This window comes from Geotrypetes seraphini, chromosome 7, assembly GCF_902459505.1.
Source record: "Geotrypetes seraphini chromosome 7, aGeoSer1.1, whole genome shotgun sequence".
In the NCBI taxonomy this organism is placed as follows: Eukaryota; Metazoa; Chordata; class Amphibia; order Gymnophiona; family Dermophiidae; genus Geotrypetes; species Geotrypetes seraphini.
The window spans coordinates 98,122,528-98,139,505 of record NC_047090.1 but is presented as its reverse complement, the minus strand read 5'-3'; the positions used below and the strand labels follow the sequence as shown (position 1 = coordinate 98,139,505).

The following is a 16,978-nucleotide window of genomic DNA, read 5'->3' as shown; positions in this document are numbered from 1 at the left end:
GGTGTTCTTTTTTCTTGTTTATAAAGATGAATGAGTATAAACTTTTTAAAAAAAAACAATGCTTAATACACATGCATTTAAATAATGATGACATCACTAACATTTGGTTAAATAGTGCATGTGTGGCGTCCGACAATCGCCGGCGCCATTTTTTGCTTATGAACAGAAGCAAAGCTGTTCAGTGAGTAATTTCTTCTATTGTTTGTTAGTTGACTCTTATATGTTGTATTGTAATAGTAGTTTTAATAAGTTAATTTATTCTTGTAGCTGGAACGTAGACCCCTGAAGAAGCCAATAAATTGGCGAAACGGGTCCCGTTGGGCCATGAACAAGGCTACAAGCATATATGACAAAAGAACCGGCTGACAGACTCTAAGATAAGTGCTGGTCTCTGTCATGATTAATATTGATGCTATTAAGCACTATATATAGAAGAATTTTATTATAAAACTAAAATCAAATGAAAAAATAGCATGCATTAAGCTCAATGAAAGATACCATTCACCTGCTAATAGCTGATTTAAATTCTTGTGAGTAATCAGCGCAGGCGTCTGAGAGCTTTTCTGCATAGTGCATTACAAACACATTGGAGACAATTGTGTTTACAAGTCCTAAATTTTGCTGGTTGAAAAATGAGAAGGACTTTTTTCATTGTTTGCATATCTGATATTTTAAAATGTCATCATGGAAACACAGACCAGATGTATTCCACGAATTAACAAAGTGGAAAGTAAACAGAGCCGGTGTGGTTAAAAGGTAAAGTGAAAGAGGGTATTAGAGCCCAAAAAAGCATCCTTTAAAGAATAGAAAAAGGATCCAAATAAAGAAAATAAGAAGAGACATAAGAACTGGCAAATTATATGCAAAGCATTGATAAAAAATCTAAGAAAGAATATGAAGAGAAACATGTAAATAGGCAAAAACCTATAGTAACAATTTTTTTTTAGGTACATCAGAAAACCTGTGAGGGAAATCTGTGTGACCAATGGATGATCAAAGAGTAAAAGGGGTCCTCAGGGAAGATAAGTCCATAGCGGAGAGAATAAATGAATTCAGTGCTTTGATCTTTATGAAAGATGATGTAAGAGATCTTCCTGAACTGTTAATGGTTTTCAAGGGTGATGATGCAGAGGAACTGAAAGAAATCTTGGTGAATTTGGAAGATATACTAAGCCAAACTGACAAGTTAAAAAGTAATAAATCATCTGGACCAGATGGTATACATCCCAGGGTACTGAAATAGCTCAAACATGAAATTGCTGACCTGCTGTTAGTGATCTGTAACCTGTTGCTAAAATTATCTGTAGTACCTGAAGCCTGACTTCAGTGCTGGGCAAAATAGTGGAAACAATTATTTTAAAAAAATAAAATTGTGGAACACAAAGACAAACATAATTTAATGGGACAGAGTCAGCATGGGTTCAGCCAAGGGAGATCTTGCCTCACCAATTTGTATGAATAAACATGTGGATAAAGGTGAGCCAGTTGATGTAGTGTAACTACATTTTCCGAAAGCTCCTGAGAAACTTAAAGAGCCATGGGATAGGAGGCGATGTTCAGTTGTGGATTAGGAATTGGTTATCAGACAGAAAACAGAGGATAGGGTTAAATGGTGATTTTTCTTAATGGAAGTGGGTAAATAGTGGAGTGCTGCAGGGATCTGTACTTGGACCAGTGATATTTAACTTATTTATGAATGATCTTGAAACTGGAACGATGTTAAAATGCGTTCAAATGGCAGATGAAATTTAATGTGCACAAAGTGATGCACATTGGGAAGAATAACCCAAATCATACCAGATCCTAGGGTCTACCTTGGGGGGTTCATCAGACCCTAGGTTCTATCTTGGAGGGTCAGCACCCAAGAATAAGATCTTGGCATCATTGTAGACCAGGGGTGTCCAATGTCGGTCCTCGAGGGCCGCAATCCAGTCGGGTTTTTAGGATTTCCCCAATAAATATGCATGAGATCTATATACATGCACTGCTTTCAATGCATATTCATTGGGGAAATCCTAAAAACCCGACTGGATTGCGGCCCTCGAGGACCGACATTGGACACCCCTGTTGTAGACAATACGCTGAAACCCTATGCCCAATGAGTGGAGGCAGTGGCTTAAAAAGCAAACAGGATGCTAGGAATTGTTTTAAAAAGGGATGGCTGACAAGACTAAGAATGTTATAATGTCTCTGTATTACTGCATGGTGTGACTTCACCTTGAGCATTGAGTTCAGTTCTGGTTAGCTTATCTCAAAAAAGACATAGTGGAACTAGAAAAGGTTCAAAGAAAAATGACCAAGATGATAAAGGGGATGGAACTCCTCTCATAAGAGGAAAGACTAAAGAGGTTAGGGCTCTTCAGCTTGGAAAAGACATGGCTGAGAGGAGATGTGATTGAAGTCTACAAAATCCTGAGTGGTGTAGAACGCGCATAAGTGGATCGATTTTTTACTTTGTCAAAAATTACAACTACTAGGGGACACTTGATGAAGTTACAGGGAAATACTTTTAAAACCAATAGAAGGAAATATTTATTTACTCAGAGAATAGTTATGCTGTGGAATGTGTTGCCAGAGGTTGTAGTAAAAGCAGTTAACGAAACTGGGTTTAAGAAGAGTTTGGACAATTTCCTGGAGGAAACGTCCATAGTCTGTTATTGATAAAGACATGGGGGAAGCCACTGCTTGCCCTGGATTGGTAGCATGGAATGTTGCTACTATTTGAGTTTTTGCAACGCACTAGTGACCTGGATTGGCCATCGTGAAGACTGGCTACTGGGCTAGATGGACCATTGGTTCTTATGAATCCTGCAATCATAGCTCCTAAATCTAGCCTCTGGATGTCATTTTTAAGCGATGGCCATGACTCAATTGCCCTTGGAGCTGTGAATGCTACCTCAGCTGCATTTTCAGCCACAGTTAACTCAGGTGGTGGAAGACCTGACTTGGGAACTGAACTGGGCCCTACTGTATTGCAGTACCCAACATTTGCCACCTGAGCCCTTGGACCAGCCTAAAATGGGGAGCTTAATGAGTTTATTTAACTGTCAACTAAGTAACCTAACATACTGTATATTTTTATTAGTATTGCTGCTTAAAACAGCAGATGAACAAAGATTTGCTTTGTTTCCAGTTGCATTCAACTGTGCGAATAGGTACATGAAAATAAAACATGTGCTATTTCAGGGGGAAAATTTGTTTTAAAAATATACAAGCCTTTTCTTTCTATTTCATATGTTATTTTTTTTTCTTTCTGATATTCCTAGTATTTTCTTTGTTTCTCCCCTGAAATTCTGAACCTAGGTTATTGTTTGAATTCCTGTGATTTCTGCAAATGCTGTGTGCCTTTGATTGTGATTGACTAGACTGCTGTATTAAATGTGATTTTGCTTGAGTTTTTTTTTTTCAACACATTTACAAAATAAAAAATAAACAAGCCAAGAAGAAAACCAAGTTATCACCATTTAGACTTTCTATACCTTTTTCACTTGCCTTCTCATCCTATTATAAGGTTAATTATTTAAATGCTTTTATTTAAGCTGTTTACCAACTGGGATTTACAGAAACATTTGGTCGTTACATTATATACACCCCAACAGTGGTGTAATTATAAACCTTTGTCACCAGCACATGTTTTACAAAGTACTTCCTGTATGCCAGTGCTTCTGTGATTACCTGCACCTTACTTTGACCCCCTTTGTAGGCTGTACCGAGGAAGCCACCCTACATAGCCTACCCTAAATATGCCACTAGAGTGGTGAAAAGAAAAAAGTAACAGTTCAAAAAATTTCAGCTTCATAAAACATTAACTTATAACTAGCACAAATGAGCTTTTATCATGAAAACCAAAAAAAATTAATCTTTTTCTCCTTTTCCTTTTTTTAGCATAATAACTTTAATGTATTGACAGAACAGTCTCTTCAGATACCATATGAAGAAGACAAGCAACTTCACATTTTCATTTAGCATTCACCTTAGAACTCCATGGACTTACACAGAAAAAATTCCAAAAAGCTCCAATTTCCCATTGCTTATGAGTCTCCCTTTGCTTTCACTTAACCTACTCATGAGTTGCTTATAGCCCATGTAGCTGATTGGACACTGGTAGCAGTTTCTATTAGACTTTCAAGTCTCTTGGTTCATACTTTTGGCTAGCTGCTCATTTTAACTCTAGCTCAATGAAAACATTCCACTATTCGTAGATTGGGTTTCTTTTCACTGTTAACAAGGACTATAAAATTGTAGTGGTTCTTGGCTTTAGCATTCTGGTGTAATGGTTGAATAGTGCATTGTGGGTATGGGACTTAATTAAGATGTGGGGGTGGGGACGGGTAGTTTTATTCTAAAACTATATTTAAAAATGAAGGTAATACTGTTTGTTGCCATGTTGCACCGACTGGGAAATGTTTCTTTTAGCTAATTGTTTTTGTGTCAGTTGTATCTCATTGGTTTAATAGAGATACCTTTAAAAACTAAAAAAAACCAGGACTACAATGGACTATACTTATGAAACGGGAACTCCATGAATAGATTGGGGGAAAAACTAAAACATGCTGAGCTTATCCCTGCATTTATAGTCACCTTACTCTGAGTGCCAGAGCATACTGGAGTAGATATGAAGAAACCAAGGTCGGTCTTACAGTTATTGTATAACTGACCTTGTATACTTTGAAAAATAAATCTACCTTTGAGAAAAATTATAATTGTTTGGGAAACAGGATCAGTGAAACTGAAGTTCTTGATATTGAAATTTAACAAATTATCAGCAAACTGCTTAGTTTATTTCCCTCTGAAATGCTTGTTTTACATAGGTTGATTGTAAATTATATACATCTCAGATCAGGGCAAACCTATGTTTGTGGCAATATGTGGAAGTTTTAGGCACAGTCCGGATGCGTGAACTAAACACTGGGTACCAAGTCTTAAATTTCTTTTTGTGACAGTCTTTCCAGATGGGTTAACTTTGTGCCTGCCACGAGAATAATGAACCACAGTCTTTAGACAGGGTATGTCGAGTATGATCACATTCTCTTTGCTGTGCAATCTTTTCTGTAATGTGTATATTGGACTGAAATGGGAATCAGCACTAATTATCTCTTTCTGCATTTACAGGGCAATTCTATAACCAAGGTGCTCACATTTACACATGTAAGTGTTTAGAATATTAGTATCTGACCCCCAAGAGGACCATCTTTTCTTTTGTTTTGCTTAGAACACTAGCAGATACATGCCTATATGTTGTCCAGACACTATTCTGCAAATACCCTCTTAACTTTCATAACAAATATTTGTAAGGGGGGTTACTCCTGGCAGAATTCTGCACAAAAAATTTGCAAATTCTGCAAGTTTATTTGTCAAAATGTAAACAATATTTGTGCTAATTATCCATATTCCAATTAAAACATTCAAAATAAAATGATTTTTTCCTATCTTTTTTTGTCTAGACGTTTTATTTTTCCATCATGTTGCTTTCAGTTTCTCTGATCTGCTTTCAAATCATCTGCTAATTTTCCTTCAAGCAGTTGCTATCCATTTGTCTTTTCTCCTCTCTCCTGTCTATTTCCTTAATACACCTGCCTCTAACTTATTGAATTGATCATTCCTTTTTAGCTTTCTGCCTATTTCTTACTCTTCTCCTCTTTTTCACTTTTCGGTTACCTATCAAATTTCCTTATCTCCCATTCCCAATCTTATTCTCTCCTCAGCCCTTCATTCCCTTTCAACTTCAATGTAGTCCGCACGTCCATATTTCAACCCTCTGTAATAATTGTTCTTTCATGCTTCTTTACCATCCTTTCCCCCCTCTCCTGGCCTCTCCCTCATGGTCTCTCAGGGTCTTTCTTCCTCCATTCTTATAGTACAACATCCGCTCCTTCTTCCTTCCCTCTCCACCCTCATAGCCTGACATCTGATTGTACCTTCTCTCTTCCCTGCTGCACTCTCCCCCATGGTCCAGCATTTCTCCCACTCTCTTCCCTCACTCCCATTAGCAGGCATAACTCCATCACTCCTTTCTGCTCCTGGATCCAACATCTCCTTCCTTATCTACCTTCATCTCCTGTGTCTCTCTCCCTCCCTCTCATCCATCCCCATGTCCAACATCCCTCTCTCTCCCTCCTTTGCATCCCTTTCCACATGCAGCATTCTTTTCCTTCCTTCCACTGTCATATCTAACAGTTCTGTTTCTTTTCCATTGTCCACCATCTCTTTCTCTCCTCCCAGCCTTGTGCCCTGGGTCAAACCTCTCTATTCCACTCCATGCTGCATCCCTCTCTTTCTCTCTTCCATTATCATGTGCAACATTTCTTTCTCTCTTCCCATGTACCATCTCTCCCTTTCCTCCACCTTATTTCCAACATCTTTCTCCCCCTTCTCCATGCATGTATCCCTTCCCTATACCATATACAGGATTTCTACCTCTCACCTCTTTCTATCTCTTTGTTGCATCTGTCCCTTCCTCTCCTCTACCCCATGTTCAATTCTTGTTCTCTACCTCCATGTGCACCATCTTTCCTTCCTCCCTTCCCCTCCTCCTGTGCAGCATCTTTCCTCCTTTCCCTCCCTCTAGGCATCTTTCATTCTCTCCCATTCCCCTTAACACCATCTTTCCTTCTTTCTCTCCTTCTGTGCAGTGTCTTTCCTTCTTCCCCTTCCCATCTCAGGACTCTCTTCAATGCCTCACAGCATCGATTCCTATGCACTGCCTGCCATTAACCCGTAAGCCTCTCCGCAGCAGAAGAGAGGCTTCCAGGTTAACATCAGGCAGCGTGTGGAAATTGCTGCCAATGCCATGACCCGTTCAAGCGACGCCATCAAGGAAGTAGGAGATTATGTGCAGATAAGGGGAATTCTGAGCAACTGCGCAAATTCTGTGTTGTGCAGTAGTGCATAATTCTGACAGGAGTAGGGTGTGTACAAAGTGGCAGTGCATGGATGGAACATGGGCAGGGCTCACTAGTTACACCTGTATTTTATAATGGAACCTAGGCCCCTTTACCTAAAAGGAGATACCCAGTTACAGAATTACCCCTTTAATAACTGCTTTGTAACTTGGATTGGCCAACGTGAAGATGAGATACTGGGCTAGATGGACCATTGGTTTAATCCAGTAAGGCTATTCTTATGTTCTTAATCTAGGTCCCTTTACTTAAAAGGAGGTACCCAATTACAGAATTACCCCCTTACTAATTGTAGTAATTTAGATAGATACAGTATGTAATCTATTCATATTGAATCCAGTTCTTAAGGGTTGCAACTGCATGTTAGTCAAGCTATCACTAATAAATGCCATATGCCCAAATGGCTTATATGGGGTACAATTCAAAAATGAGTATCAGTGTGCATACAAACTATGTATCCTGAAAACCTAACATATTTGTGGTTTTCTGAGATTGGAACAGAATACTCCATAGTTTAGTAGTTTGGCCAAGAGCACATTTTAATTGATATATTAATCATGTGTTTGTTTTATATATATTGCTATAAATCGCTTTGATGTTTTGAATTCAAATGATTATAAATTTAACTCAGTCCCCACAACCAGGCTTTGTACAGAAAAGAGTTGCAAATGGTTCACACTCTAAAATAATAGTTTGATTACTCAGGTGAAAACGAAACTGCACTCTGAAAATGATTAATCATGCAGTTGTCTGTGCAGCAAGCATTTGGAGCACAGTAGGTGACATCAATCAGAGGAAAGGCTTAATCTGGATCCTCAAATTATAAGATACCTTAAGGAGACTGTCACTATCTCTTTTCAGTTGTGACATTCAAGTCTAGTCATTTGGCAGCTTGCCTGCAGCTTGCTGTCCTACATGTGGACTGAAACAAAAGAAGAAAAAGATGGCCCTACGGCTGATAAAGTGCTGAACTGAAAATGGAATGGTAAAGAATAGCGAGATGGTTGTGGAAGAAAGGGGAAAAGAAGGAATAGGAAAAGGAGAAAAGCCTCAAAAACTTAGGCTATGGAGAAATCTTGCAAAAAATGTTTTAAAACATATTTACTTTGAGGGATCCGACTCTACTAGAAACTCCTTTGCTTTCATCCGGCCGTCTAATTTGCTACAACAAGGGAGATGGGTAAAAAAGACAGAAGAATAAAGGAAAAAAGTGAACGTAAAAAAATTTCCACACATCAGTTAGCAATACATGCAAGACAACAAATGACTGGATTTTAGTTGTATTGTTTGTCTTTAGAATGAGGAATCAGGGCAGTTTGTTTAATTTCAAACTGGTGTCATGCATTATTCTCCTAGGCTGGTTTGTTTTACAGTTTTCCAATACTGTCTTTGTTTAATTTTCAACTATAATTTTGAAAACTAGGATTAGGATTCATAAACTGGATTCGGAGGATTTTGAGATATTGTGGATAATATTTTCCCTGTAAGAATAAAAAGTATCTGAGCTTATACCTAAATGACTTATACTGTTCTTTCAACCAATGTTTCAACCTTTGAACATGTTTGAGATTTTATCTTCTACACATGCACAAATAAGTAATGTTTGGTTTTATTTTGATGTTGTTTTATCAAATTCCCTCATCAGAAAATGCATGATAACATTTATTTTATAAAATTTAAAGGATTATTATGCAAATAAGGGATAAACTAAGCAGATGAGCAAACCAAATAAGCAGCAACACATTAGACGGCATAGGGATGTGATTGTATCTATCTCTTTTATTCTTCTTTCCCACCTCTTCAAAAATATAAGTGTAAAAGCTTTCTAATTTCTAGTTCTCAGTTTTCAATGATTGTGCCTAATGTTAGAGGGCATTGTTCAGGAGATCAGTTATTTCCACCAAAGATACTCCCAAAAATTATCATGTTGAAACATTTAAAGGATGGAAGAAGAGAAAGTTCATGACTTCCCACTGCTGTTACTTGTTTTTACCACTGGGATCTTTTTAATATTTTAACTCACATAAAAGAAAATACTCCCAAATTTGGACACCTGAAAGTTCTTGACATCCATAAAAATATGATAAGGCGCTTCGTGTGTTTTTCCTTCAGTATCTGTCATATGACTTGATTGGTATTTACTGGGCAGAATATATTTGGAGACATCCTAATATATCTCAGTTTTCAAGAATAAATACAAATAATTAATGTGGCATTGCTGGTTTACAAATGGAGCTTAGTGGAATGCCCAAAGAGCTATTAAGAAGTTAAACAGATTAGAGATCCAGTGCAAACAACATGGTCAACAGACTCAAAGATTCAACAACTTGTTTGACAGAATATGCTCAACTAAACTGCTTTCAAACTTGTATGTTTAAAGTTTTGTCTCTGCTGGGTCTCGGTTCTGTTTAGTTTCTCGCTGACCAAACCATAATAAAGAGACTGAAAAACAACTAAACTCAGCAAGCATTAACATAAATAACAATGTCAATATTTTCCAGAAAACTAAGTAAAAATTCTGCAATTCTGTCCAGCAACCAGATAGGTTCCCACATTTCTTCATTAAAAGGGCAATTCTATAACCTGTGTTATGCATGCAAATGTTTAGAATGCTAGCACTTACATAAGTAGGCATGCATATCCCTATGTAAATGCTAGTAGAGTGCCTAGGTATTGTTCTCAACTTCATAGCACATACTAAGAGGTGGAGAATGGGTGGGACTAGCTGGGGCTTCCAGTTACAGAATATACTATAAGCTCTGCGTGTTCCTGCTGCATTTAGATGGCTGCACATATACTACGCTCCATGGCTGGTTATCTGCTGGTGCCTGAATGTTAGGTATGCTGACACTGGGTTATGCTTGTATTCTATAACAGAACCTAGGAGCCCAGGTTCCGATACAGAATTGGCACCTACTGCATGTCCTCAGGGTAGCTAAATGGAGGTGCCCAGGTATAGAGAATTGTTCCATAACTGTGTGAAAATAAAGGTTAAGAAGCCACTGTTTAGGTGTGCCAAGTCTGAACAAAAATAACCAGACACACACATTTTGAACATGACTTAATTCATGTGAAACGTATCAAGGTGATTCCAAGGTTAGAATAGCAACTAAAGCACCAAGGGCCAGATTCTATAAACGGTGCCTACATTTTAAGCACCGCTCAGCACGGTTGTCAATCAATCGCTAGGCGCCATTTACAGAATCACACCTAGCAGCACCTAAGAAGACTTAGGCATTGCTAGGCATTCTAGACATAGGCGCTGCTCCATTAGGCTAGCTTTTCCGTCGCCTAATTTGGTGGTGCCTATATTGGATGTCAAACTCGACCACACCTATTCTCCTCACCTAACCACACCTAATTTTTCAGATAGTCATCATTAGGTGTGGGAGGCATCACTAGGCATCCTAAGAGTTTGGTGCAAAACTTAAATTGATTAATTAATGTTGTTTTTTTTTTTGATTGGCTGAGAACTGGCACGGTCAATTATCATACTGATTAAGCCAATTAAAAAAAAAAAAAAAAGCATGAATCTCAAACTTGGGTGTCCTATATAGAATTAGGGATTTAGGGAGTTTCACATCAATTAAAAAAATCCTTTAGTTTTTATAAGACTGATTATCTTGGTTGTTTAGGACTTTTCTTCTGCTAATGCTTTATTGGCTAATGTTTTGTGCTGCCAGATATAGCATGCATTGCCATTAAAAAAAACATGCTGCCCAACAAGAAAATTTTAATGCCAGACCCACTTTAAATTATATGCATAGCATTTTATATATGCAGAACACTGCCTGCTTCACAAATGCATTGCTTTATTCTTAAATGTACAAAGTAGTTTATTTCACAATGATGCTTGATTTGCTAGTAACAGCAGCAATAGATGTTCATACATGTATACACAAACAAAAATCACATTGAGACACTAAAATTGATTATGTTAATTCACAATGTATTAAAGATTTGACACAATTAACTGCCTGTGGTTTGGTACATGAATAGTCTCTTAGTTAATAATGCACATAAGACTGAGGTGTTGACATTTGGGAATGTTGACTGGGATCAGTTGAACAGGGGAGCTGATGATGAGGGATGCTGCCCATAGGAGCTGATTAAGGATCTTGGCATTTTACTGGACAGAGAGGCATTTTTTTGTGCCTCAAATTTCAGTGGAATGTATTCTTTAAGCATTTGAAATCTTTTTTGTCCGTGTCTCTGTGAACATGCTCTTGTGACTTATATTTTAGATTACTGTAATCTTTTATGTATCAGGCTTCTAAATAATGGGCTAAGGAGATTGTGGATGGACTGAAACCTAGCAATTAGGATGGTAGCTGTTTTGAGGAAACAGTAGAGTGTTTGTCACATTCTTGAAAAATGCATTGGCTGTCTATTCAGGACTTAAGATACTGGTGTTACTTTTTAAAAATGCTCCACACAGACTCATTTAATGATCAGAGTGTGATGTCGTGAACTATCTAGACCTTAAGGATCAAGTCCAGAGGAATTACCCATAAAGACAGAACTCTAGTTAAAGAGCTGGTAATCAAAAATATTTTCAGTTATCACACTGGTCTTATGCAGGGCTGGACTTACACTAGGTAAACATATATTTGTAGGCCCCTCTACCTTGGACCCCTCTCCACAGTCATACTGGGTCAGACCAATGGCCCATCTAGCCTAGTTTCCTGTTTCCAACAGTGGCCTATCCATGGCAAGCAGTGTCTTCCCCCATGTCTGTCTCAACAGCAGACTATGGACTTTTCCTCCAGGAACTTTTGTCCAAAACTTTCTTAAACACAGCTACGCTAACTACTGTAACCACATCCTCTGGCAAGGCATTCCAGAGCTTAACTATTCTTTGACTATAAAATATTTCCTCCTATTTGTTTTAAAAGTATTCCCATGTAATTTCATTGAGTGTTCCCTGGTTTTTGTACTTTTTGAAAGGGGAAAAATCGATTTACTCTTACCCATTTTACACCACACAGGATTTTGTAGACCACAATTATATTTCCCTCAACTGTCTCTTTTCCAAGCTGAAAATCCCCAACCTCTTTAGTTTTTCCTCATATGAGACTAGTTTCATCCCCTTTATCATTTTGGGCACTGTTCTTTGAACTTTTTCTAATTTCACTATATCTTTTTTGCGATACGGTGACAAAATACAATAGAATGAATTATCTATAAGGAATCTATAAGGTTTACAATAATAATTAGATCAGGTTCTTGAGGTTACATTTTTTAAGACATATCTTATGGTTGTCAAAGAGAAGAGGTGAAAGGATAGGAGGTTGGCTTTACAGAGAAGAGATATGTCTTTAGCTTCTTCCAGAAGTTAAGGTAAGTGGTAGGTAAGCACAATACATAAGGTGAGGATGCACCATAGAGCAATACAGGGGCATTATAATATTTTTGGTCTTATTTACTATCCCAGATTTACTTCTTTTTTCACCAGTCCCTTCCTACCCCAGGACATTTCATCTTTCCAGAAGTAGCAGGGAAAATATAGAGCCCAGCTATAGGCACAGTGGTAGTAATAGTTTGTGAGAAGTGGCATAGTAAGGGGGGTGGGAGGTGGACTGCCCTGGCACCTCTCCACCCCCCATGCCAACTCATGCCCTCCCTTCCCTACCCCCTGTACCTCTTTAAAATCTTTGCCAGTGCGAGCAACTACTCTAGCCTGCTGCTGATGCTGGCCTGGGTCCCTCTGAAATCATTTCCGGGTTGTGGGGCAAGGAAGTAATGTCAGAGGGAAAGCAGCTAATGCCAGCGCAGGCCAGAGAAGCTGCTTGCACTGGTGAAAATTTAAAAGAAGTACGGGGGTGGGAAGGGAGGGTATGAGCGGTTTGGCACAGAAGTGGGTGGGCAGAGAGGCGGGCCACCGTCCCGGGCGCCTCTTACCCTCACTTCACCAGTATTTGTGAGTAAACCTGGGGACTAGGAAATGGCTTAATGATTAGAGCTGGAGTTACCCAGTTCTAGGATGGAAGTTTTCTGACAACCCCATCCTGGTACAATATGGGACCTGAATTGCTGATTTCAAATTAAGACTGGCAAAAAGTTTTCCTCCTGGAACCTGGCAGCTCTGCAGCAGTGGGTTAAGAAAAGGGAAGCTGGGCAAGTCATTTTCAGTCTTCATTGCCTCAAGTACAATCTAGAAATGTAAGAACGGACTGCCCCATAAGGGGGGGGATAAAGGCATTTAAGAGGTATAAATTTACAAGGTTTTATGTTACATTACATCAGTTCTTCGGAATTGCTAACATGCCACAAATAAGAGTTCAATACGATTTACAATATTCCAAGAAGACTGGTGATAACCAGGAATTACAAAATTAAAGAAAACAACATGTTAATTATAAAAGGAAATGCTTTAAAAAACACATAGAAAAGCTTTACCTCTAAATCAACTGACATCTATACAAATTATAGGTCTTAAGGGCTTTCTGTAATACAGTTGTACTGATAAAGCATTCAACCATCTAGCTAACAAATACAAAAAAGTAAGAGAATATACTGTAATATAACCCCTCTAGGACTGGGGAACATCAGTCCCAAATAGGCCCCCTTTTATGAAGCTGCGTTAGTGTTTTTTATTGCTGGCCACTGCAGTAAAAGCTCCGACACTCAAAGGAATTCTATGAGCGTTGGAGCTTTTACCGCAGCGGCCAGCCCTAAAAAAACCCCTAATGCGGCTTGATAAAAGGGAGCCATAATTACCTACCGGTCTTTATTTACTATAATTTGAGATGTCAATCAATTCATTCATATATTCAGGCACTTCTTCCTGAATAATCAGAGAAACCATTGTGCATAATTTAAAATTCCCCCTGGCTTCCAATGCAATTTAATATACAGAGGAAGAATGGAAGAATAAAAACATTTATCATTCTTTGGAATGTCTGAAAGGATATAGTATTAGGACAGAGTTTAAAGGAATTTTCCAGGTACTTTTTAATAGCTAGCAGAGTACATTTTCTAGGCTAAAAACTCCTCTTCACTTAGGTCTCCTTTTACTAAGCTGCGGTGGCGTTTTTAGCGCGCGCTGAAGATTAGCGTGCGCTAACCCCCGCGCTACGCAGAAAAACTAACGCCAGCTCTATGGAGGCATTAGCGTCTAGCGCGTGCGGCATTATAGTGCGCGCTAAAACTGTTAGCGCAGCTTAGTAAAAGGAGCCCTTAGTATGCACACAGGTACATGTCTATCAATGGATATCTCCATTCCACTCAGATTTTCAAAGGTAAGTTCTAAGACTGTCCCCACCACAGAAATATACACAAGTGCATGTACTCTCCAGCTCTGTTTTCTAGTGCTGTCCTGCTGCTCAAGTGCTCATTCAGGCAGTACCTTCATCCCCCCCATCACCTCCCACCAGGTCTGCACACCATCATGTAAAGTTTTTAACATTTGCTGCCAGTTCCTTCTTAGTCTGCAGCAGACCCTTTGCACTTTCCCCATTCTTCATTCCAATTCCCAGTAACATAGTAAATGATGGTAGATAAAGACCAGCATGGTCCATCCAGTCTGCCCAACAGTCACATTCATTATCAAGGCAATGTTGAATTAACAATACAGTCATTATTATTGTTAAAGGAAAGGTTTATAAAGTATAAAGAGTTTTACCTCATGCAATATTGTCATTTCTTTAATAAGACATTAACTATTTTTTTCTGTGGCCCTCCAAGTACCCTATTTTTTTCTGCGACTCTTACAGTTAGAGGGGCATAATCGAAAGGAATGTCTAAGTCCGTTTTCGTCCAAGTAGCAAGTCGTCCAAAGTAAAAAAACAGCTTAGGCCACATTTTCAAAAAATACGTCCAAATATTTTTTCGTTTCGAAAATCGTCCAAGTCGCTAAATTGTCCATCTTTATACCACATTTCTGTCCAACTCAAAAACACCTAGAACAAGCCCTGTTGGATGTGGAAGGGGTCTGCAAAGTGATGGACTGAACACCCAGACATGGCACCTAAATAGTGGGGTACCTTACAGGGAACTGCTGTGAACTTCACAAAAAGGGTGCCATGTCTTCATCTCACTACAACTCCCTTATAGGTCATGGTGAGCCCCCCAAACCACCGCCAGAATCCCCTAGACCCACTTATCTACCACCCCAATAGCCCTTATGGCTGCAGGAGCTACTTATATGCTAGTAAAAAAGGGTTTTGGGGTGTATAGGGGAGTGCACATGTTTGAATATCAATGTAGTGATTACAGGGGCTTATGGGCATAGGTCCTCCTCTCCATGGGTCCCTAACCCAACCCCAAGATGGCTTAAGATGCCTCTGTGCAGCATGACTAGGCTTTCCTATGCCAGGCTGCCAGGTGATGATGTTCTGGAGGCACAATTTTCAAGTTGTGATTAATATTTTTTATGGGGGGGGGGGGTCAGTGATCATTGGGGTAGTGTGTGAGGGGTCTGTATTATGTGTTTGCAGTGCTTATCCGGTCACTTTAGGTGGATTTTTGTGACTTAGACCATGTTTTAAATGGACTAAGCCAGTGGTTCCCAACCCTATCCTGGAGGACCACGAGGCCAATCGGGTTTTTGGGATAGCCCTAATGAATATGCATGGGGCAGATTTGCTTATAATGGCCTGTAACCTCCATTATAAGCAAATCTCTCTCATGCATATTCATTAGGGCTGTCCCAAAAATCAGACTGGCCTGGTGGTCCTCCAGGACAGGGTTGGGAACCACTGGTCTAAGTCACAACGTCCAAGTTCTGTCAATCCTGTGCTGTATAACTTTCGGTTATACATGCAGTACGACTAAGTCTAAGCCTGCCCATGTCCTGCCCAAATCCTGCCCTTGATACTCCTCCTGGCATGCCCCGTTTAGCTATGGTTGTTCAGCGGCACTACGAAGTCATAGGTCATTTATAAATACGTCCATAACCCGGTTTTATTATAGGCATTGGACGTTTTTAACTGATGATCGTCCAAGTGCCAACTTACAGGTTACTTACAGGTTACTTAGCTCTGTATATTGCTTTGGGGGTCCCCCCAAACATACAGAGCTAAGTAACCTGTGGTGGCAGTTTTCATCTTAACAAAGTGAAGATATTAATCTTACAAAGTAGAAAGAATTTAAAATTTTGTTTTGTGCTTTTTTTACAACATTTTTGAGTTTTTGAATGTGCCCTATGGACTTGCTAAGCTGCTATGACTGGAAGGTGAACTCTTCTCTCAGGGAGGTTTAAAAGCCTTCCCTTCAGAGTTTCATATCTCTGAGCTTTTTTACAAGCCACATAGGGTCACATTTCATTGACTTGTTTTCTATTGAAGCCAGTTTGTTTCATTATATCCAATACATTTTCTGGTTTCATTTTGTTTGATACATTCACCCTGAACCCATTGTCTTGAACCCATCTTTGGTATTAACTTAACATTCAATTTTTCCATTTTTCTGCTCTCGTCTCAAAATCTACTTTTCCATGTCTTACCTTCCCTGCCTATCTCTCTAACCTTCCCTCCCTATTTCCATGGTCTGACATCTCTCTCCTTCCCTCCTTCCCCTTCCAGTGTAACATTTCTCTTTCCCTTCCTACTTTCTGCCCCCTGCAGTTCATCTCCCTTCCCTTCCTCCTTTCTGGCCCACCTCCTAGTCCAACATTTCTCCCTCCTTTCCACCAGTCCAACATTTTTTTCTCTCTTCCTCCTGCATGCTTCTCCTTTGGTCCTCCTTCCCTCAACCAAACATCTCTCTCTCTCCCTACTTGAGGCCAACTTTTCACTCTCTCCCTTCCCCAGTGTAACATTTCTCCTTCTCTCCTTTCTGTCCTCTCCACTCATCTCGCCCTCTCCATGAGTCCAACACTTTCTGCCTCCTGCACGCTTTCTCTCTCTGTCTTTGCCTCTTCCCTCAGTAGCATTCCTCCTTCCCACCCACCAACCCAACATGCACTCTCCCCATGCACCATCTCACCCTCCCCTCCAGTGTGTAGCACCTTTCCTTTCCTTCCCTTTCTGCCAGGTCCAGCAGCACTTCTTCTCCCTCTTTTACCTACCCCCTATCCAGCAGTACCCCTTCTCCCTTCCCTGATCCTCCTGTCCAGCAATACCCCTTCTCCCCTCCTC

General features: G+C 39.5%; 1 protein-coding gene across 13 annotated transcripts in view; it reads right to left on the bottom strand.

Annotated features, from left to right (window-relative positions):
* GPHN (gephyrin) overlaps nt 1-16,978 on the bottom strand; it is a 798,948-nt gene that overhangs the window by 245,224 nt on the left and 536,746 nt on the right. For 6 of the 13 annotated variants that reach the window (XM_033950742.1, XM_033950736.1, XM_033950737.1 and 3 more), the window contains one exon: nt 8,005-8,061. The exons of the other annotated variants lie outside the window; for them this stretch is intronic. In XM_033950742.1, coding sequence (XP_033806633.1) covers nt 8,005-8,061 — 57 coding nt within the window. The remainder of the gene's footprint in view (nt 1-8,004; nt 8,062-16,978) is intronic. 13 annotated transcript variants of the gene reach the window in all.